The sequence below is a fragment of the Castor canadensis genome, chromosome X (genome assembly GCF_047511655.1).
Source record: "Castor canadensis chromosome X, mCasCan1.hap1v2, whole genome shotgun sequence".
In the NCBI taxonomy this organism is placed as follows: Eukaryota; Metazoa; Chordata; class Mammalia; order Rodentia; family Castoridae; genus Castor; species Castor canadensis.
Window position 1 is genome coordinate 75,613,405 of NC_133405.1, and position 18,400 is coordinate 75,631,804.

Sequence of the window (18,400 nt, forward strand, 5' to 3'; positions counted from 1 at the left end):
GCTAGGATTCCAACATAGACAATTTCATACCATAGCTCCCACCCTTCATCCTATGTTATACTGTCTCTGCAAAACAACATAGTCCTACAATGCAATGGAGAGGTGAAGATACCTTGAGGTAGCAGGAGAATAGTCCAGAAAACGTTACTGGCAACATTCCAATTTGTGCTTCCTCATCAACTTTTACTGTACTTTCTTTTAGAACAGTTTAAAATTCTAAACATGTTCTAACTATTGAAGCATGACCAAGTTCAAAGATGCGTGTACTGTTCAGATGAGGAAACGCATATGGACTGTTTCCTTTTTCTTTCTAGGAAAGAAAATACTGATAAAGTAAGACTAACACCATTTTAAACATCAGGATCACGAGCCCAGGACTTCCAGGCCAGCCTGGGCAATATAGCAAGATGACAACACGAAACAACAACAAAAATTATACTTTTTTATGTTAAGTAAGAGTATAGGTTCTGAAGCCAAGGCTAATTGGCTTTAAATTCCAGTTTATCCATATGCTAGGTCTGGAAATAAAATCTGGCCGTATGAAATACATCTGCTCTTACCAAGTATGCACAAAAGACAAAGTATGACAGTTATTTTTCAAATCAGAGAAGTAGTTACAGTACCCTTCACTTATCTGTATAAAAGTAGTATTACTGGGCCTGATGGCACATGCCTATGATCCAAGCACTAGTGAGGCTGAGGTAGGAGGACTGCAAGTTTGAGGCCAGCCTGGGCTACATGGTGAGATCCTATCTCACAAAAACCAAAAGAAAAAAAGGAAAAGATTCAATATCCCTTGACTTATCACTTGCCCTAAAGTTAAGAAACAGGAGTTTATGTGTTCTTTTTGTACTAACCACATTAGACAAACTCTCAAGCAATTCTAATCATACCCTCAAGGGTATGGCACTCAAGGTCAAATAATATACTGCATTAAAAACTGTTTTTAAGAAAAAAATAGAAAACAAAAAAATAAAAAGAAGCAATATATTATTCTTTTATCCACCATCACTTAATGAATTCAAGGGTTTAAAACTATCTGGAGATGGCTAGAGACATGGCTCTAGGGAGAGTGAGAGTCTGCCTAGAATGTGCAAGGAACATGAGAGGTCCTTGGTTCAATCCCCAGTACCAGAAAAATAAAACTATATGACATCTACAAAGGTTTTTATGACCAAAATTAATACTAGTATCACCCAATTAGAAGTAGGATGTGCTTTATAAGGACAATATATGAAGATATATGAAACCAATGTGATAGCTAATACATAAAAATGCACTTATAATTGTGATTAAAAATATCAAGGCCAGGCACCAGTTGCTCACACCTGTAATCATAGCTACTTAGGAGGTAGAGATCAGGAGGATCACAGTTCAAACCCAGCACCAGAAATAGTTCATGAGACCCTATCTCAAAAATACTCAATGCAAAAAGGGCTGGCGAAATAGCTCAAGTGGCAGAACGCCTGCCTAGCAAACATGAGACCCTGAGTTCAAACCCCAATACCACCAAAAAAAATTTAATATCAAGACATTGTGGCTATACACATGTTTTCTTGCATATGTGGAATACAAACCCAATACAAATACAGCAGTATTATGAAAAACAGGTCACACTAAGAGGAGATCACATATGAGAGGGGGAGTATAAAAGAAGGAAGTTAAGAAGGTGAATATGGTTGATGTACTATCTATACAAGAATGATTATAGAATTTTTAAACCTGTTGAAGCCACCATAAAAAGAGGACTAAGGTAGAAAGAAGTAAAATAGAGATGAACCAATTAGGGTTACATTATTGACATACATGGAAATGCTCCAAGAAAACTCCCTGTGTAGCTATCTTAAACAAACCATCATTTTCATTTACAAAATTGGAGAACAGGGGGCCTACAGGCACACCCAAATATGCCCACCTAAGGAACTTTGTTTCTGAATGTGCATAGACATTAGAGCAAAGTTAGGTCTATTGGAATTAAGCTCCTCATTTGTCCTAAAAGGGAAAACATTCATTTATTTTAGTTTGAAAGTATGAATGAATAAGTTGATTTAATGATTTAAAAATAACATTTGTTGGGGGGCATAATTCGGCAGAATGCTTGTCTACTGTGGCCCAAGGCCCTGGACTCTGTCCATAGCACTGACAAAAAAATTGTGATTGTCCTTCCTTTATACCTACCACAACAAAGGAGATTACACATGAAACTCTTTAACAACTAAGGTCTTTATAAGCTTTTCTTAGCTCTAGAATCAATTCATTTTTTTTTACTTTTTGGTGCTGGGGATTATACCCAAGGACTCTCACATGCTAAACAAATGCTCTACTATTGAACTAAACCCAGACCCCAAGGCTCAGCTCTTTAAGTAACCTCATAAGTAACTTCATGACACTAGAGTTCTACTACAAAGTTATCCTAAACATTCCTGAGAATTTTCTTTAGAGGGGATTTGCACTTCAGAGTCCTTTCTCTCTGCTCTTTTATCTCTGTTGATGGCTTTTTGGGTCCTAACAGAAGCCCTCTTACAGCTTTCCTCTCCTAAGTGGCAGGTAGCCTGCTTCAGGTGAACATCAAGAGAGCAGAAACCATTTTCTTCTCAATTCCAAGAGGAATACAATGCCCTGCAAATCCCCTGGTGGGAGTGGAGGAGAGAAGAAAATCAGGTATTTTTCCCTCCCTGTCTGCTTTGGTTGGGACAACAACTGCACATGCAAGATCAGCAGCACTCACAACGGCATAAACAAAAACACATTACTTTTTTATAAACAATATCAAATGATGTAAATGGCCAGGCTAAAACAATATCCCTAACATGTGAAGCAATCCACTTATTTCAATTAGTAAATCATCAAATGCATTCCTGACTATAGGCTGGAAAAACTGGACTTCTACACTAGAAATTTATAATAAAAACAGGTAAAAAATTTTTCAAATCCTCAAGGCAGCTGTACAATTCTAAATGAAGACAGAAAACATGGTACAAAGTGTACATTATTGAATCAAAATGGGGATATCTTATCCTCATTTTCATCAAAGAAAGAACTATCTGTGAAAACTGATACTTCAAACTACAATAATGTACATATTTGAGCTCACAAAATGAGGAAATCGCTTCCATTCACTAACTATGTTGTATAAAGTAGGGCTATATTAATGACCACAGAAACATGGTACCCTTTCTGCTTAACGAAACACATTCTAATGAGTTACTAAGTGGTCATACTACCTCAACAACATAAGAAAGCAAGGGTTTTTTTGTTTGTTTTGTTTTGTTTTTTTTGAGGCACGGTCTTAACTATATAGTCCAAGCTGGCCTTGAACACATGATCCTCCTGTCACAGCTTCCCAAGTGCTAGGATTACAGACATGCACTAGTATTCCCCAGCAGTAAGCAAATTATATCATATGAAATCAACCTAAAGACTGAGATTTTGAAGTAAAAATTATGATCACTGGAATGTGGTTTGAACTGAAATACTTTGACCACTATCATCAACTATATTCCCTCAAGCATATTTTGACTTACATCCTAGGAAATATCACTGCTTAAAAACGAAACACTGACCAATGTCCAATGTAAGGCTTTTGGGAACTGGCACAATGAATCCTCCCTGCACGATGAATATATGCTAATAAAAATGAAACAACAAACGCTGTAAAACCTGGAATGCTCTTTAACAAAGATGAGTAGAGAGAATTTTGAGAGTATACTCCCAAGTATTATTCTCATCTTTGCCACTGACTGTATCAGTTCAGGTAAGTATCTTCACACAATTTACTTCCTCAACTGGAAAATGAAGATTTTTATAGTCATTGTAATGTCAACACTCTTAATAATTTGCCAAGCAATTTTAAACATAGTATGTAGATAGTAGTTATAACAAGGAGTTTATAAAAAGGAATGTATTACCTTTAGAGCTCTCATGGCAGTGAAGACTGTAGTGTATTAACTGATTTCTCTCCCTCCCTCCCCGTCCTCTCCCCCTCTCTCCAGGTTGGCTGGCCTTGAACTCCTAGGGTCAAGTGGTCTTCCTGCCTCAGCCTCCAAGTTGCTGGGACTACAGGCACACACTATCACAAACCCAGGTACTTTTGCCTCTTAGATTCAAGTTTACATCACAATTAAACCTCATACATTAACACTGCATTCGTCATTCCCATTATCTTTTCTTACATAGGCTTTCTATTGCTAGAAGGGTACTGGGTTAAGACGACCCTTCATGACTAGTTTTGCATTCTAATTTTTTCAGGGTGCTAAGTAAGGATAGAACCCAGGGCCTTATACATGCTAAGCAAATGCTCTACCACTGAGCTACATCCGCAGTCCTATATTCTACTTTTTTTTTCTTTTAACCAGTGACATCTTGGAAATTGTGGCTGTGTTTGAAACAGGAATGCTGACATACAATGTTTTATTGGATGTTTGTATCTTTCCAATCCCCCAAACCTTTGCTCACATTATTTCTTCTACAGAAACTGGCTTCCCCTTCCTCCATTCCTGCTAAGCTAAATTCTATCCAGTTTTCAAGGCCCAGCTCAAATGCTCCCTTCCCTGCACTCTCGGACTTCCTGTTGCTAATATATAATGGTACTGAGATAACACGTAATTAGGTGATCATGTATCTGTCTTTACTACTACATTGTGAGACCCTCCAGTATTAAAAAAAAATCCTCTTATGTCATTACTGTAGACTCAAGAAAGTCTGAAATTATAAAACTAAAATCTCAGTTCAAAATCAGCTTTAAAAAAGGATGAGATAAACAACCGAGTTATTCAATTAGTGGGGCTACTAGAATCCATTGTTCTCATAGTTGAATCTGACTCAACTGACTGCTAACCCTTTTGAGGCCAGGAACTCTTATTTTAATTTTGGGCACCCTCACCCCACTTCCCACACCTAAATCAATGTTTTGCACACATTGTCTCAATACACAGCCACAGTACTGTAGATGAACAGCCTATTCTAGAAACAAAGTACATATCCTGGAAAAATACTGGCTTGTAAAAGGATAAGAGTGTTGTCCAAGCTTAAAATAACCCCAATGTCTACAACAAAAAGTGCCGAAAATAAGATGCAACGTAGCATGTGCGAGGTGCTGAGTTGGAGCCCAAGCACCGGAGGGAGAAAAAAAAAGAACAGAAACAGAGCTTTAGAGACAGATGTCACAGGGTAGGGCAAGGATGCAGAGTAACTTTACTGTAAAGGGGACACACTGAACAAAACAAAGTGGGAACGAGTATACCCTCTCTGTTTAGTTTATGCTCCCGGTGTGAAACAAGAAGCCAAATACCTATTTTAAAAAATTATTTCATCAATAATGATGATCTTAATAATCTTAGTTTCAAAAGTACAAAGAGATGTCACAAAACAAAGACCCCAGACCGTACGATTTCCTACACTGGGCACAGATCTTCTTGTGCCCACAATTAACATAGGCCATGGGTGCTCAGGATACCCTCACCACAACAGTACAAGAAAGCAACAAGGATCAGGAACTAATCTGCTCTTCTCTATCCCGTTTGGGGAGGTAAAACATAAGCATGGTTAAATATGTGAGTTGTGAAGAAGTGAGAATTTGGAGGTTGCTCGCGACTAAAGTGACCTTCCCACTACACTCAGTAGTACAGACTGACAGCTCAGAACACCCCTCTCCAGTAAGAGACAACGGGAAGCCAACATAGGACTTACCTGGCTTTTTTCTGTGCTATGGTTCAACCTCCGGAGCTACGCAAACCGTGGCGTCGACGACTCGAGCCTGCAACCCCCAGGCTGTGTGAAGTCACGGCAGCCGCGGCGGCGGTGGCAGTGGCGCGACACAGGCGGCGGCGCAGCTCCTCCCTCGGCTTCTTTTTCCAACCTCAGCCAGAGCGGCTGGCAGCGCTCGCCCCTCCCTCGTCCGCCGCTCCTACTTCCGGGTGATGCCCCGGCCGGAAGCTGGGCCCAGGAGCCAAAGCGCACTCGAGTCACGTGCTGGGGAGCGCGCACCCCAGGCAAGCTTCTCCCGCCTCCTACTGCCCCCAAGCGGTCTCCTTCTTCCCAGCCCCTATGGCAAAACCTAGCAAAACCCTACCTCGATCCTTTGGAGCTTCCTGGTCTTGGCCAAAATCTGCCATAAGAACGAAGTTAGCGTGGATCTGTTAGACTGTGTTAACTTTCTTGGCTACTCCTTGGCATAATTGTAGATGTAAAGGTCAGAACCATGAACTTGCCCCTTCATCCTTGCATGGAGAGATGACATCATGTTGGGGCACAGCCCAGTTGGTAAAGCACTTGCCTAGTACGTGGTTCGATTCCCAAAACGGCGTCTCCCCAAAAAATGATATTAAGTGAAATATGTATATAAATTCATCACCGTTACGTGTGTTTGGGGAAGGGCAGGGATGTCACCTCCCCATTTATTGGCTCATTTTAAATACAGGTTTCCAGGGATGCAAAAAAAAAAAAAAAGGACATCACTGTGAATTCACATGGCCTAAAACCCAACAATACAGTAAGTAGTACAGAAAAAAGCTGAGAAAGCATATTATTTTGTTCTTGTTTCCCAGGTTTACATTTTTTAAAGCAGCAAAAGTCTAAGATTTTTACAGTTATGAACATTAACAGCCGCAGAGGCTCCATCTCAATTTTTTCAAAGCAAGATGTAGCCTTTTCCTATTTACTCAGGAAATAGCTGTCATAAGATGGAAGGTAAAACTAATCACAAGAGCACTTGTGTTTTCAAGTGGAACCATTTAAATCTAGCTCCCATAGAAGAGTATCAAATGTAATTTATGCTGCAGAAACTCAAAATGGTACACAAAAATACAAATTTTCAGTTTTTGTAGAACACTTAGAACAGTGCCTGGCACTCACTAAGTATACTTAAATGTTAAATAATCTCCATCCAACTAGTTGCGAAAATCCTAGTAAGCCTTGGTAGGCAACACTTAAAATTATCCACAGATAATATAGGCCTACAATAAAGTATTTCAGAAAGAATTATTCTCTTCTCTATACCCATCCACATAAATAATTAACATTAAAATAAAAAACTAACTCCTTATTTTTCCAGTGTTGTAACTGCCAATCAATACCCACAACTTTATTAAAACACAAACTGAGACCAAAGTTTACAGTCTTAAAAATGACATCCTATGATGGGCTAGGAGTATAGCTCAGTGGCTGAGAATTTCCCTGGGTTCAATTCCCAGATCCACAAAAACAGTATCACATCAGAAGAAATTAAGATGAAGCTTCGTGCTGGTGGGTTAGTCCTGTAATCCTAACTACTTGGGAGACTGCAATCACGAGGATCTTGGTTTGAGGCTAGCCCAGGGAAATAGTTCACCAGACCCTGTCTCCAATAACCAGAACAAAAAAGAATAGAGGTGTGGCTCAAGCTGTAAAGCACCTCCTTTGTAAGTGTTGAAGCTTTGAGTTCGAATTCCAGTCCCACCAAAAAATGTTTTAAAATGCATCATCACTAATCCTCATCAATGCACAAGCATACTAACAATTTTTATTCACAACTACTACATTGAATTCCTCTCTCAAATAGAGGGTTATGTCGTCAATAAGCAATAAGTTTTCCTGGGACTTGAGCAAATATTAAGTGCCTTCAAAATACATACAACTTGATGTTACTATTTCCAATGAAGTTGTCACCAGGATAAGAACTCATTTGCTGAATGCCGATGGGTCACACCTGTAATCCTAGCTACTCAGGAGGCAGAGACCAGGAGAGTCACAGTTCGAAGCCAGCTGGGGCAAGTAGTTCCCAAGACTCTATCTCAAAAAAAAAAAAAAAATCACAAAAAAGGACTGGTGGAGTGGCTCAAGCAGTTAAGAGCACCTGTCTAGCAAGCCTGCAGCCCTGAGTTCAAACTCTAGTGCCACCAAAACAAAGTAAACATTTGAGCCTCTAAAAATACCTTGTTCTAGAAATGTTAAATAACATAATACAGATTAAAGTAAGAATTAGATCTGTGACATTCTTATTTTAAAATACCTCACAGTCCCCCAATAAATAATAAAGGATCAGCAATGCTCCTGAGGTAAGTCACTTATCTAAATTCTTCAGCCATACAGATACTTGAGGATAGAGACTAATTGGATGCCCTTCCAACTCTAGGAAAGAAATGTGATATGGGATAAACTGAGGGCGTGTGAAAGGACAGAACCTGAAAGGCCTTGATTGCCTCAGAAAAGCTGCAAGGACAGAATATGGTGGCACACAAAATGATTGCTGCTTCATTCCTACTAGTCATGATAGTGTTAAAATTACTCACCGGGACAAGACTACAAAACTAACTTTTTTGTTTTTGTTGTGTGTGTGGTACCAGAGATCAAATCCAGGGCCTCACACATGCTAAGCAAGTGTTCTAGCAGAGCTACAACCCTAGCCAAACATTAAATCTTAAAAGCTTGTTCAGGCATAGGAGTATCACTGAGTGATAGAGCACTTGCTAGCATTTGCAAAACCCTGAGTTCAATCTCCAGCACCCTCAAAAAATGTTAAGTACTACCACCAGGTTTTATCACACACAACATATATAGGCGCTGGGGAGGTAGGTCAGTGGTAGATTTGCCTAGCAAGCATGAGGCCACAGGCTAAATTCGCACCACTCAAAAACTAAAAAAAAACAAAATGTGGCCCAAAGCAGTGGCTCACACCTGCAATCCTAGCTGCTTGGGAGGCTGAGATCAGGAAGATTGTAGCTTGAGGCCAGCCCAGGCAAATGGTTGGTGAAACCCCCATCTCCAAAATTTTTTTCTGGTACTGGGGCTTGAACTCAGGGCCTTGTGCCTGCTAGACAGGTGCGCTACCACTCTGCCAGCCTTTTTTTTTTTTTTGGAGTCTTGCTTTTTGTCTGGACCAGCCTGGACTTCGATCTTCCTGTTTATTAAGCTTCCAGCCAAAACTAGAATGATAGGTGTGCACCACTACATCCAGCTACTTGTTGAGATGGAGTCTGGCAAACGTCTGGCCTCCAATCATGATCCTCCTGATTTGTCTCCTGAGTGGCTAGGATTACAGGTGTAGACCACCAATGCCCAGCTTCCGCATAGGCTTTTGCTGATAAATACAAATAAACATTCTGAAACGTCATACTGACAATTGTCACTTACCTGACAGAAATGATACAAATCATACTGAGTATTATCGCCAGTCATTCAAAATCATGAGTGCTTAGAGGCAAAAAGTTATATAATCTAATAGAAGATTGAGACTTCCATAAAGATGTTTGCTTAAACCCCCAAGCCTACCAAAAAAATGTTTGTTTACATTCATTTGAATGGTTCAGTCCTATTATAAGGTACATTTCTAGAGATAATACTTTCAGGCTGGCAGTGGCCAGAGCACGTGCCTAGCAAGCATGAGACCTTGAGTTCAAACCCCAGAGCCGCCAAAAAAAAAAAAAAAAAAAAAAAAAAGCTTTCAAGTGTTCACTCAATTTTTATCAAACAGTAGTACTAATCTTTCAACTAATTTTGCAATGACATTCAATTATTTCTATTGAGATCACTAACTTTAATACATTCTATGAGATTCTAGGACATACTGCTATATACTGTTGTATTCGACTTAATAAAAACATTGGCTAGGGATGTAGATTAGTGGCAGTATCTAGTCCAGGACAGCCCAAGCATAAAGCATATTTATCTCAAAAATAACCAACACAAAAATGGCTGGTGGTGTGGCTCAATTGGCAAAGTACCTGCCTAGCAAACAAGGCCCTGAATTCAACCCTCCAGTAGACCAACCCCCAGAAAAAAGATTGTATAGCATTTCGACTCTTAATTATTAACACAAACGTTAAATGAATGAAAGATTGTCAAGCATGGCTTCATTTACAAAGAAAACAAACAAAACCTTACAATGAAGGTTTCAAATGTACTTTATTTCTTAAATGTGTCATCTTTTCATGGGAATGCAGTGCTTATACTTGGTTTTGAAACAATTCAGCATTACATCAACAGGCACGATTACTGATCTCTCCATTCCTTTGGGGTGACTCTGCCAACAGGGGACAGGTTCCACTCTATTCCAATTTGTGTTGCTGTCTGTAAGAATTAAAATGCTGTCAGTTATACATGTTTAAACCATAGTCCACTCTCCATTGGAGCCTATTGAAAGTGACAAAGGTATTCTGCTCTATAGGTTATAAACACATAGAAAATCACCTGGAATTTAGTGCCCTCCATGTAGATCAAACCTAACTGCTGTCCTGATTCTCCAGATCAATGCTGTTCAATAGAACTTTCTGAGAAGGAAGTCGAATACAGTAGTAGTCACTTGCCACACTTGAAATGTAAGTTCTTGGAATGTGGCTAGTATGATTGAAGTAATGAATGTTTAAATGCTACTTAAATTTATACTTTGTTTCTTTATTACCTCCTCAAAATATTGCTTCCCTCAATCACAACTGCCCAAATACACTGCAATATTCTTTCATCACTAAGGAGGATTTTGCCTTCAAAAGTTCCTTTAGTTACACATTTGTTAAATATCTGTTCATCCTTTTAATTAAGGACACATTTATTTTAATATCTGATTTCAAGGTCAAGGGTGTAAGTCACTACAAGGGCACACAGGCTTAGCATGCACAAGACCTTGGGTTAAAATCTCAGCACCAAAAACAATGGTATATCACAACTTTGGGGAAAAAAAAAACCAAGAATGAAAGAAGTCTATTAAATAAAGTATCTTTAGCTGGGCGCCTACCAGTGGCTGATGTCTGTAATCCTAGCTACTTAGAAGGCAGAGATCAGGAGGATCGAAGTTCCAAGCCAGTCCAGGCAAATAATTGGCAAGACCCTATCTGGAAAATACCCATGGTGGAGTAACTCAAGCAGTTAAGAGTACCACCTGCCTAGCAAGTGTGAGGCCCTGAGTTGGAACTCCAGTGCTGCCAAAAAAAAAAAGAAAAAAAAGTATCTTTATTAGGGAAGGGTTGATTCATGGGTTTTTTGTTTTGCTTTTTGTGGTACAAGGGCTTGAATTCAGGGTCTACGTCTTGAGCCACTCCACCAGACTTTTTTTTGTGAAGGATTTTTTTCAAGATAGGGTCTCATAAACTATTTGCCTGGGCTGGCTTCAAACCTCGATCCTCCTGATCTCTGCCTCCTGAGTAGCTAGGATTATAGACGTGAGCCACCTACACCTGACTGATTCATGTATTTTTAAACCAACTTACATAATTATTAAAATGTCAAGACTCTTAGTTTTTTGTTTGTTTTTTTGAAATAGGGTCTCACTATGGTGCTCAGACTAGCCTTGAACTCACTATGTAGCCCAGGCTGGCCTCGAACTCAAGATCCTCCTGCCTCAGCCTTCCAAAGGCTAGGATCACAGGTGTGTGCCATCACACCTGGCTTGTGTTCAGTTCTGTTGCAGAATTTAAAAAAAAACACATCTAGGAGAGTGAGCCAAGGTATTGAAAAACCTGGAAACTACAGAACCAGTGAACTAAATATATTTAATCTTGAAAGAACCAGAAGACATACATGATAGCAATTTTCCTTTTTATTTATCTATTTTGGTGCTGTGTATTGAATCCAGGGCCTCATTTACCACCAAGCTATACTTCCAGCCTGTGACAGCAATTTTCAAATGTCTGATGGCTGTTATTTATCTGGGAATGTGATGGATCAGAATTTTTGTACTGCACTTGAATAATGGATGAAGGAAATGAAGAATATGAAGGAAAGCCCATTTTAACTCAACATAAGTTCCTTTTTGACAGGCATGGTATTGGCACACACCTGTAATTCCAGCACTCAGGAGACTAAGGCAGGAGGATCAAGAGTTCAAGGCGATCCTGGGCTACACAGCAACACCTTGTCTCAAAAACAAAAAAAGGGCTGGAAGCATGGCTCAACTGTTAAGAGTACTTGCTTAGTAAGCATAAGTCCCTAAGTTCAAACTCAAGTGCTGCCAAAATGTTTTAGACACATAGTCTCACTATGCAGCCCAGGAGGCCTCAAATTTGTAATCCTTCTGCCTTAGCCTCCTACTAAACTTAAGATCCTTTTAACGGCTATATAATATAGAAAGGGCTGCCTTGTGATCCAGTAAACAATTTTGTTGTTGTACATGTTAAAAGCAGAAGATGGAGAGTCTGCTCCCATTTCCTGTGGGGGGAAGGGGGAGGGAACAAGAAATGTTTCTTTTTCTCCCCTCCCAACCTTGTCTATACTTTATTCTGTTATACAAAAATAAATAAATCCTTGCTAAAACGTCAATAAAAAAAAGAGCAGAAGATGGATGAATTGCTGAATGTTGAAGAAATACTTACACTGGATGGATGATTTGATTAGACAATCTTCCAAATCCCTAACGAGAAATGTCTATGACTGTTAAAACATTTTGAACAAATGGACTAAATGAGAACAAAAATTATCTGAAATAAAAATTATTGGGGCTGGGAGAATAGCTCAGTGGTACTTGCCTAGCATGCCTGAGGCCCTGGGTACAATCCCTACCACTACATGAAAACACAAGTATTCACAAGTACTTACGTATGTCCACACGGCAATACAGAAAGTGGCTCCACCAGCTAATACAGCATTACCATATTTATCATGGAAATCAGGGGTCCTTTTCTGGTGGCTCTGCCTTGCCATTCTTTGCTGAATGCTTCGAACTTACAGAAAAGAAAAAAAAATACAAAAATGTATCTATTAATTATTGGGAAACATAGGATTGATACTACAAATCAGGAAAGCCAAGGAAGTGCAACTTTATGGTATTATGCAATTCAATAAAATGTTAAAACACACTGCATAGAAAAGCACAGTAGCACCTTTTGAGATGCATCAAATGTAAGAAATTGACAGATGGATAAATGTAATAAAATAAATGTAGCAAAATATTAATGTGTAAAATCTATGTGGTGGAATGTGAGTGTTCTTCATACAATTCTAAATTTTCTGGATTTCTGAAATTTTTCATAATAAAATGTTGGGGGAAAAGCAAAAAACAGAGGATGTCAGTAACATTCACTACTCAGTGATGGAACTTGGCTCCTATTCATCAATTTGAATATTTGAATATTTATGACTCCAATTTTCACTAAACCGTACTCAACACTGCTCAATAACATAAAACATACAAGGGCACATAAACTCCAAATTCACACTAAATGTTTATGACCTCAAAATTACCAAAACAAAAATCACCAAAAACTAGGGTCATCTGTATTTTTTAAAAATTACTAATGACTACTGTACCATGCTATAAAAATAGTTTATGAAAATGTGTAAGACACAGACTTTGTCATCAGGTACCTTCGAATCTGGAAACAGATTATACTTTAAGATACAAATCGCTATAATACAAGAAAGTAGAATTGCCTAAGCCCTTAGAATGGCATACAGGATTTTATTTTTCACACAGATGTGGAAAAGGGGAATCTGAGAAAAGGCAGAGATAGGTCGGCTATACCACAAAATCAGTTAAGTATGGTTAAAGGCCAAGTTAACAGGGAATAAAACTGGAAAAGATCATAAAAAGCTACTTTTATAGTAGGCAAGGGAAAATGGTAAAGGTTTTGGAACATAATAACAACATTAAAACTTAGCTCTTACTATTATTCTAGAACAAAAGGTAAAACAATTAAGTTTTTAAGATGGAGCTGAGTGGCATGGCATATACCTGTAATTCCAGCACTCAGGAGGCTGAAGCAGGAAGATGAGGAGTTCGAGGCCATATATATGGGTTATATATTGATAGCCTGTCTCAGAAAAAAAAAAGCTTTCAAACTGCCCCAGGAGATCTTAAGGAGGGTTTGGGAAAGGAGCAAGAACAAGAAAAGCTATTTACAGTAGATTTCTTTTACTTCCTCTCCAATTCCATGGTGAGTACTTTCCAGTTGAAAGAGCCACCAATGGTACTTACAAATATAATGGAAAACATGTTTAAGAAACAGCAATGTTGCCCATTCACGAACACTTAATAATATAACGGTTTCTATGAGGCATGTTGGGTTATTCCATCACAGCTATTTGATCATTATTGGTTCTTCTCCTGTCTTACACAGCTTTCATTTTTCACCTTTAAATATCCATACCCAGGATAAGCAAATTTACAAACACTTCACAATGTATTCTGCTCCAGAACAGTTAAAAAGTAGGTGTGTTAATTCCACACTGAAAAAAATAAAACAGCAATAAAAAAACTTTTCCTGTGGTACACAAAGTCACTTGTTTTAAGAGCAAAGAAACTAGGATTATCAAACAATTCTGACTTCAACACTCAAGATTACCCAAGTGGATTTCTTTAGAACTCTCCTCTAGGACCAGAAAACATTGGTAATAATCATACAATCTTCCGTAACTCTATAAAGTAGGTATTATTTATGTTAGAGAGATTAAACCAATTGCCCAAAATGAAAGAGGCAATAATGCGACATTTAGCATATGAAAAACCACTCAAGTTACTCTTTTTTCAATTATTTCCAAAGTTGCTGGAGTGTTTATAACGTACTCTGGTAACAGCCCTAATGTCTCTGAAGAGTAAAAACCAAAATACGGCTACGAAAGTTAATGGTAATTGCGTAAGGTCACCTTCATTTACTTTAATCAAGGTCACCTTCAGTGGAAATAAGTATGGAAACAAATCTTGTTTTCTCCTATGTAGTGCATTCTCAATACATAACGCTGGCCTCGAATTTGTCTGTACGTGCCTTTTTTTACGTAAGGAAAAAAATCACTATGACTGCTTTTAGGGCAACTAATAATCAGTTAACAATTTACAAATAACTTGACTATTACTTGGGTCGTCTCCTCCAATGAAGCCGGTGAAGAGGTAGATTTCCAGTTTCCTACCGTTACGACTATAGGAATCAGAGGTTCTTCTCTGGCGTAAATATTCCCCCGAAGATAAAACGTAAATCACCTCACTAGAGGTATCCACCAAGCGCACTTCCTTAAGATCATGTTACTGAAGAATTTAAAGGCAGCGCTAAGCTATGATCCCGATAGCAGAAAGAAAGCTGGGAACGAAACAAAAACTGATAAAGCCAATGCTAATGATATCTTCCCAATGACGGATGCGGTAAGAGCAGAGCATTTAGAACTACAAGGCCAGGATGTTAGCGTTGGAAAAGGGCACGAGAAACCACGAGGTCAAACAGATACAAAGCTGTTGTAAATGAGTTACTCACCTTGGAGACGACTTAGTGCGTTTTTGGCCAAGGGAAACATCGCGAAGCTGAAGCTAGAACTGTGACAACTGCAGCTGCTGGTTTGGTGCAAACTCGCCCCAGACACCCTTCCAAAGAACCCTGAAAAACAAAATGGCTTTCAGCTGGGAACCTCAATGAGAGTTGGTGGTATCTCGCGAGATTTGTAAAACCCTATAGAAATTGTAATCCTCTTCCCGGGAGGAAAGATAAAGGTATTTTGGGAAATGTAGTTTCAAGCTTTATAAGCGCTGTACGATGGTATTTAATAAAGAGAGAACTCCTTAAAGCAAGGTTAGGGCTCTATAGAGAAGAGATAAGACAGTGGTCTTAGGCTGAATCGCCTAAGGCACCACCTCCAAGATAATGTTAAAGTAACAGGGACTAGCCGGGCGCTGGTGGCTCACGCCTATAATCATAGCTACATGGGAAGCTGAGATCAGGAGGATTGCAGTTGGAGGCCACTCTGCAGAAATAGTTCCTGAGACCCACCCCCGATCTGCAAAATAGCCAGAGCAAAATGGACTGGAGGTGTGGCTTAAGCGGTAGAGTGGTATATTGGTCTTCTGACTCCACCTGTAATATATATATATAAAATCTGTAATTATATGTTATGTATATAACATATAACATATATATATATATATTATATATATATACAGTACTGGAGTTTTAACTAAAGGCGTCACACTTGCTAGGAAAGCACTCACTACTTGAGCCACTGTGCCAGCTCCCCACCTTATTTTTGTCTGTGTTGAGTATTTTCAAGATAGGGTCTCCTGAACTAATTTGCTCGGACTTGATTCCAACATGATCTTCCTGACCTCTGCCTTCTGAGTAGCTAGGATTACAGGTGGAGCCACATGTGCCGTGTTCATTTCATATTTTTATCTCACTTCTTACACAATGAGAATCATGGCTCTCAACAATGTCAGTATATTTATGTATTACCTTACACATAATATATTTTCATAATTGCTATGCCTATATTACTATGAAAAATAAACCTAAAAGTAGAGTTCAAACTTTGCTTGCAGGGGGCCAGAGGTTTGACTCAAGTGGTAGTGTCTTAGGCAAAAGTCTGAGACAATATGTGGAAAAATAACTAAAGGAAAAAGGGGCTGGGGAGATGACTAAAAGTTAGAGCACTTGTGAGGTCCTGAGTTCAAATTTCATACCGCCCCCCTAAAAAAGATTTGTTTGCAGTTATTTTCTTTTTTACACTAACACCATATAATCAAAGTTGTGCATTTATAAATTATTTCAATTAGTTCTTTCTTTCTTTAGTGTTATGTTTTTCATTTGAAATAGACTTGGGCTCCCGTTTTTTCTGTGTGTATTCAATTTTATTATTTCCTATACTCATGGATTTGATTTTTTTGTGGTTCCTGGAACTTGAACTCAAGGCCTTTGCCTTGAGCCACTTCGATAGTCCTTTTTGTGATGGGTATTTTCGAGATAGGGTCTCATGAACTATTTGCCCAGGCTGGCTTTGATCCAGGACCCTCCTGATTTCAGCCTCCTGAGTAGCTAGGATTACAAGAGTGAGCCACCAGCGCCAGCTATGGATTAGATTTAAATTAGTGCATATTAACTGTACAATGTGGGGGGTTCATTGTGATATTTACATATATGAGTATAATGTACTTTGATAATGTTCACCTCTAAATTTATTTTTATTTTTCTCCCATACCTACCTCCTTAAAGTCCAAATAATAGAATTATTTTAATGTGTTTTGTTTTTCAGCAGCGCCTAAAATAATAGTCAGCTGATATGTCATACACCATCAAAATGAATCCAAATTGGGCTGGGGATGTAGCTCAGTGGTATAGTGTTTGCCTAGCATATGCAAGGCCCTGGGTTCCATTCCCAGCACTAAAAAATAAATAAATTCCAATTACAGGTAGATTGACTCTATTTTGAAGGGTTTTTTTTCCTCGAGTATATTACTAATTTCAAGTAAAAGCATCCCAGTTTTACAAGCCGTTATTGTGTAGTAATACAGCACTGGGCCAAATAAATGGAAACTTCTTCAGCTAGGTAAGATTGTCATTATTTTTACATGGAGAATTGGATGGTTAATGAAGTGACCACAAGAGATTTGAAAAGAAGTAAAGTTCTTGTTTACAACTTTATTTTTGCACCCACCCCCAAAACAAAGAAATAAAGAAAAAAGATGACATTTTTCTGTTTTATAAAACCTAGATTGTGCTTTAAGTTGTAAATCAAGGAGTTTAAGTAGAAAAAAAATACCACGAGTAAACAAAGACTTTTAAAAATATCAGCATCTTTATGGGAGGGGGTGGGGGCAGGGGGGAGAAATGAACCAAGCCTTGTATGCACATATGAATAATAAAAGAAAAATGAAAAAAAAATATCAGCATCCTCTTGTTCTTTCTTTCTTTCTTTTTTTTTTTTTTTTGGCAGTACTGAGGTTTGAACTCAAGGCCTCACATTGCAAGGCAGGTACTGTTACCACTTGAGCCACTCCCGCTCTGCCAGACATTTTTTGTGATTTTTTTTTCCGAGATAGGGTCTCCAAATTATTTGCCCAGGCGGGCTTCAAATCTCAATTCTCCTGATCTCTACCTCCCAAATAGTTAGGATTACAGGCGTGAGCCACTGGCGCCCGGCTGAGGCCTCTTTTTCTCTATTTTTATGCTCCTGACACAGTTCCTGGGTCAGAGGGACACAGAAGGTATTCACCTAACTTTTTCTTTTCTTTTTGAATGGGCGAGCCATTAGGAGCCATGCTAATCTTCTCTGTATCATTCCAATTTTAGCATATGTGCTGCGAAGCGAGCACTTCTTTTCTATTTATTTTATTCATTCATTCATTTAAACAAGGTCTCTCATGCAGCCTGGGCTGTCCTTGGAAGTTTCCATCCTTCTGCCTTAGTGCTGAGATTACAGATGTGCAACCACCACGCTCTGCTTTTCACCAAATTCTTGTTCATATTTTCTTTTTTTTCTCTCCAAGAATATTTTCTTTTTAAAAAAATCCTCCTCGGTGATCTGAAGCATATTTTTGCTCTCCTACTTTCACTTAAAATTTTTTTTATTTCAAATACCTGGGATTAAGCTCCCATCCCTGTTGTTGGTAGGTCCCATTGTCCTAAAATATTACATGAAAGAAGTAGATTTCACGGGATTCTAAATGAGTCTTCGACAGAAAGATTCCATTTTAGCATTACAAAGCCATTCTGGACTAAACAGCCGCAACGTTTCACAACTG

General features: G+C 38.7%; 2 protein-coding genes and 1 pseudogene across 3 annotated transcripts in view; all 3 read right to left on the bottom strand.

The window, feature by feature from the left end:
• Atp7a (ATPase copper transporting alpha) overlaps nucleotides 1–5,881 on the bottom strand; it is a 116,702-nt gene extending 110,821 nt beyond the window's left edge. Inside the window, exon 1 of one of the 2 annotated variants that reach the window (XM_074063450.1) lies at nucleotides 5,689–5,881. The gene's annotated coding sequence lies outside the window, so the exon portion shown is untranslated. The remainder of the gene's footprint in view (nucleotides 1–5,688) is intronic. The other variant, XM_074063449.1, reaches the window with a different exon arrangement.
• Nucleotides 5,882–9,860: 3,979 nt separating this feature from the next.
• Nucleotides 9,861–15,308, bottom strand: Cox7b (cytochrome c oxidase subunit 7B). Its single transcript, XM_020164232.2, has 3 exons — nucleotides 15,147–15,308; nucleotides 12,502–12,626; nucleotides 9,861–10,044 (listed from the first exon to the last, which is right to left on the bottom strand). Exons 1-3 carry the CDS (start codon nucleotides 15,184–15,186, stop codon nucleotides 9,967–9,969), a joined length of 243 nt encoding a protein of 80 aa, XP_020019821.1. The 5' UTR covers nucleotides 15,187–15,308; the 3' UTR covers nucleotides 9,861–9,966.
• A 2,564-nt stretch (nucleotides 15,309–17,872) lies between these two features.
• On the bottom strand, nucleotides 17,873–17,971 carry LOC141420076 (U6 spliceosomal RNA; annotated as a pseudogene).
• Between the last annotated feature and the right edge of the window lie 429 nt (nucleotides 17,972–18,400).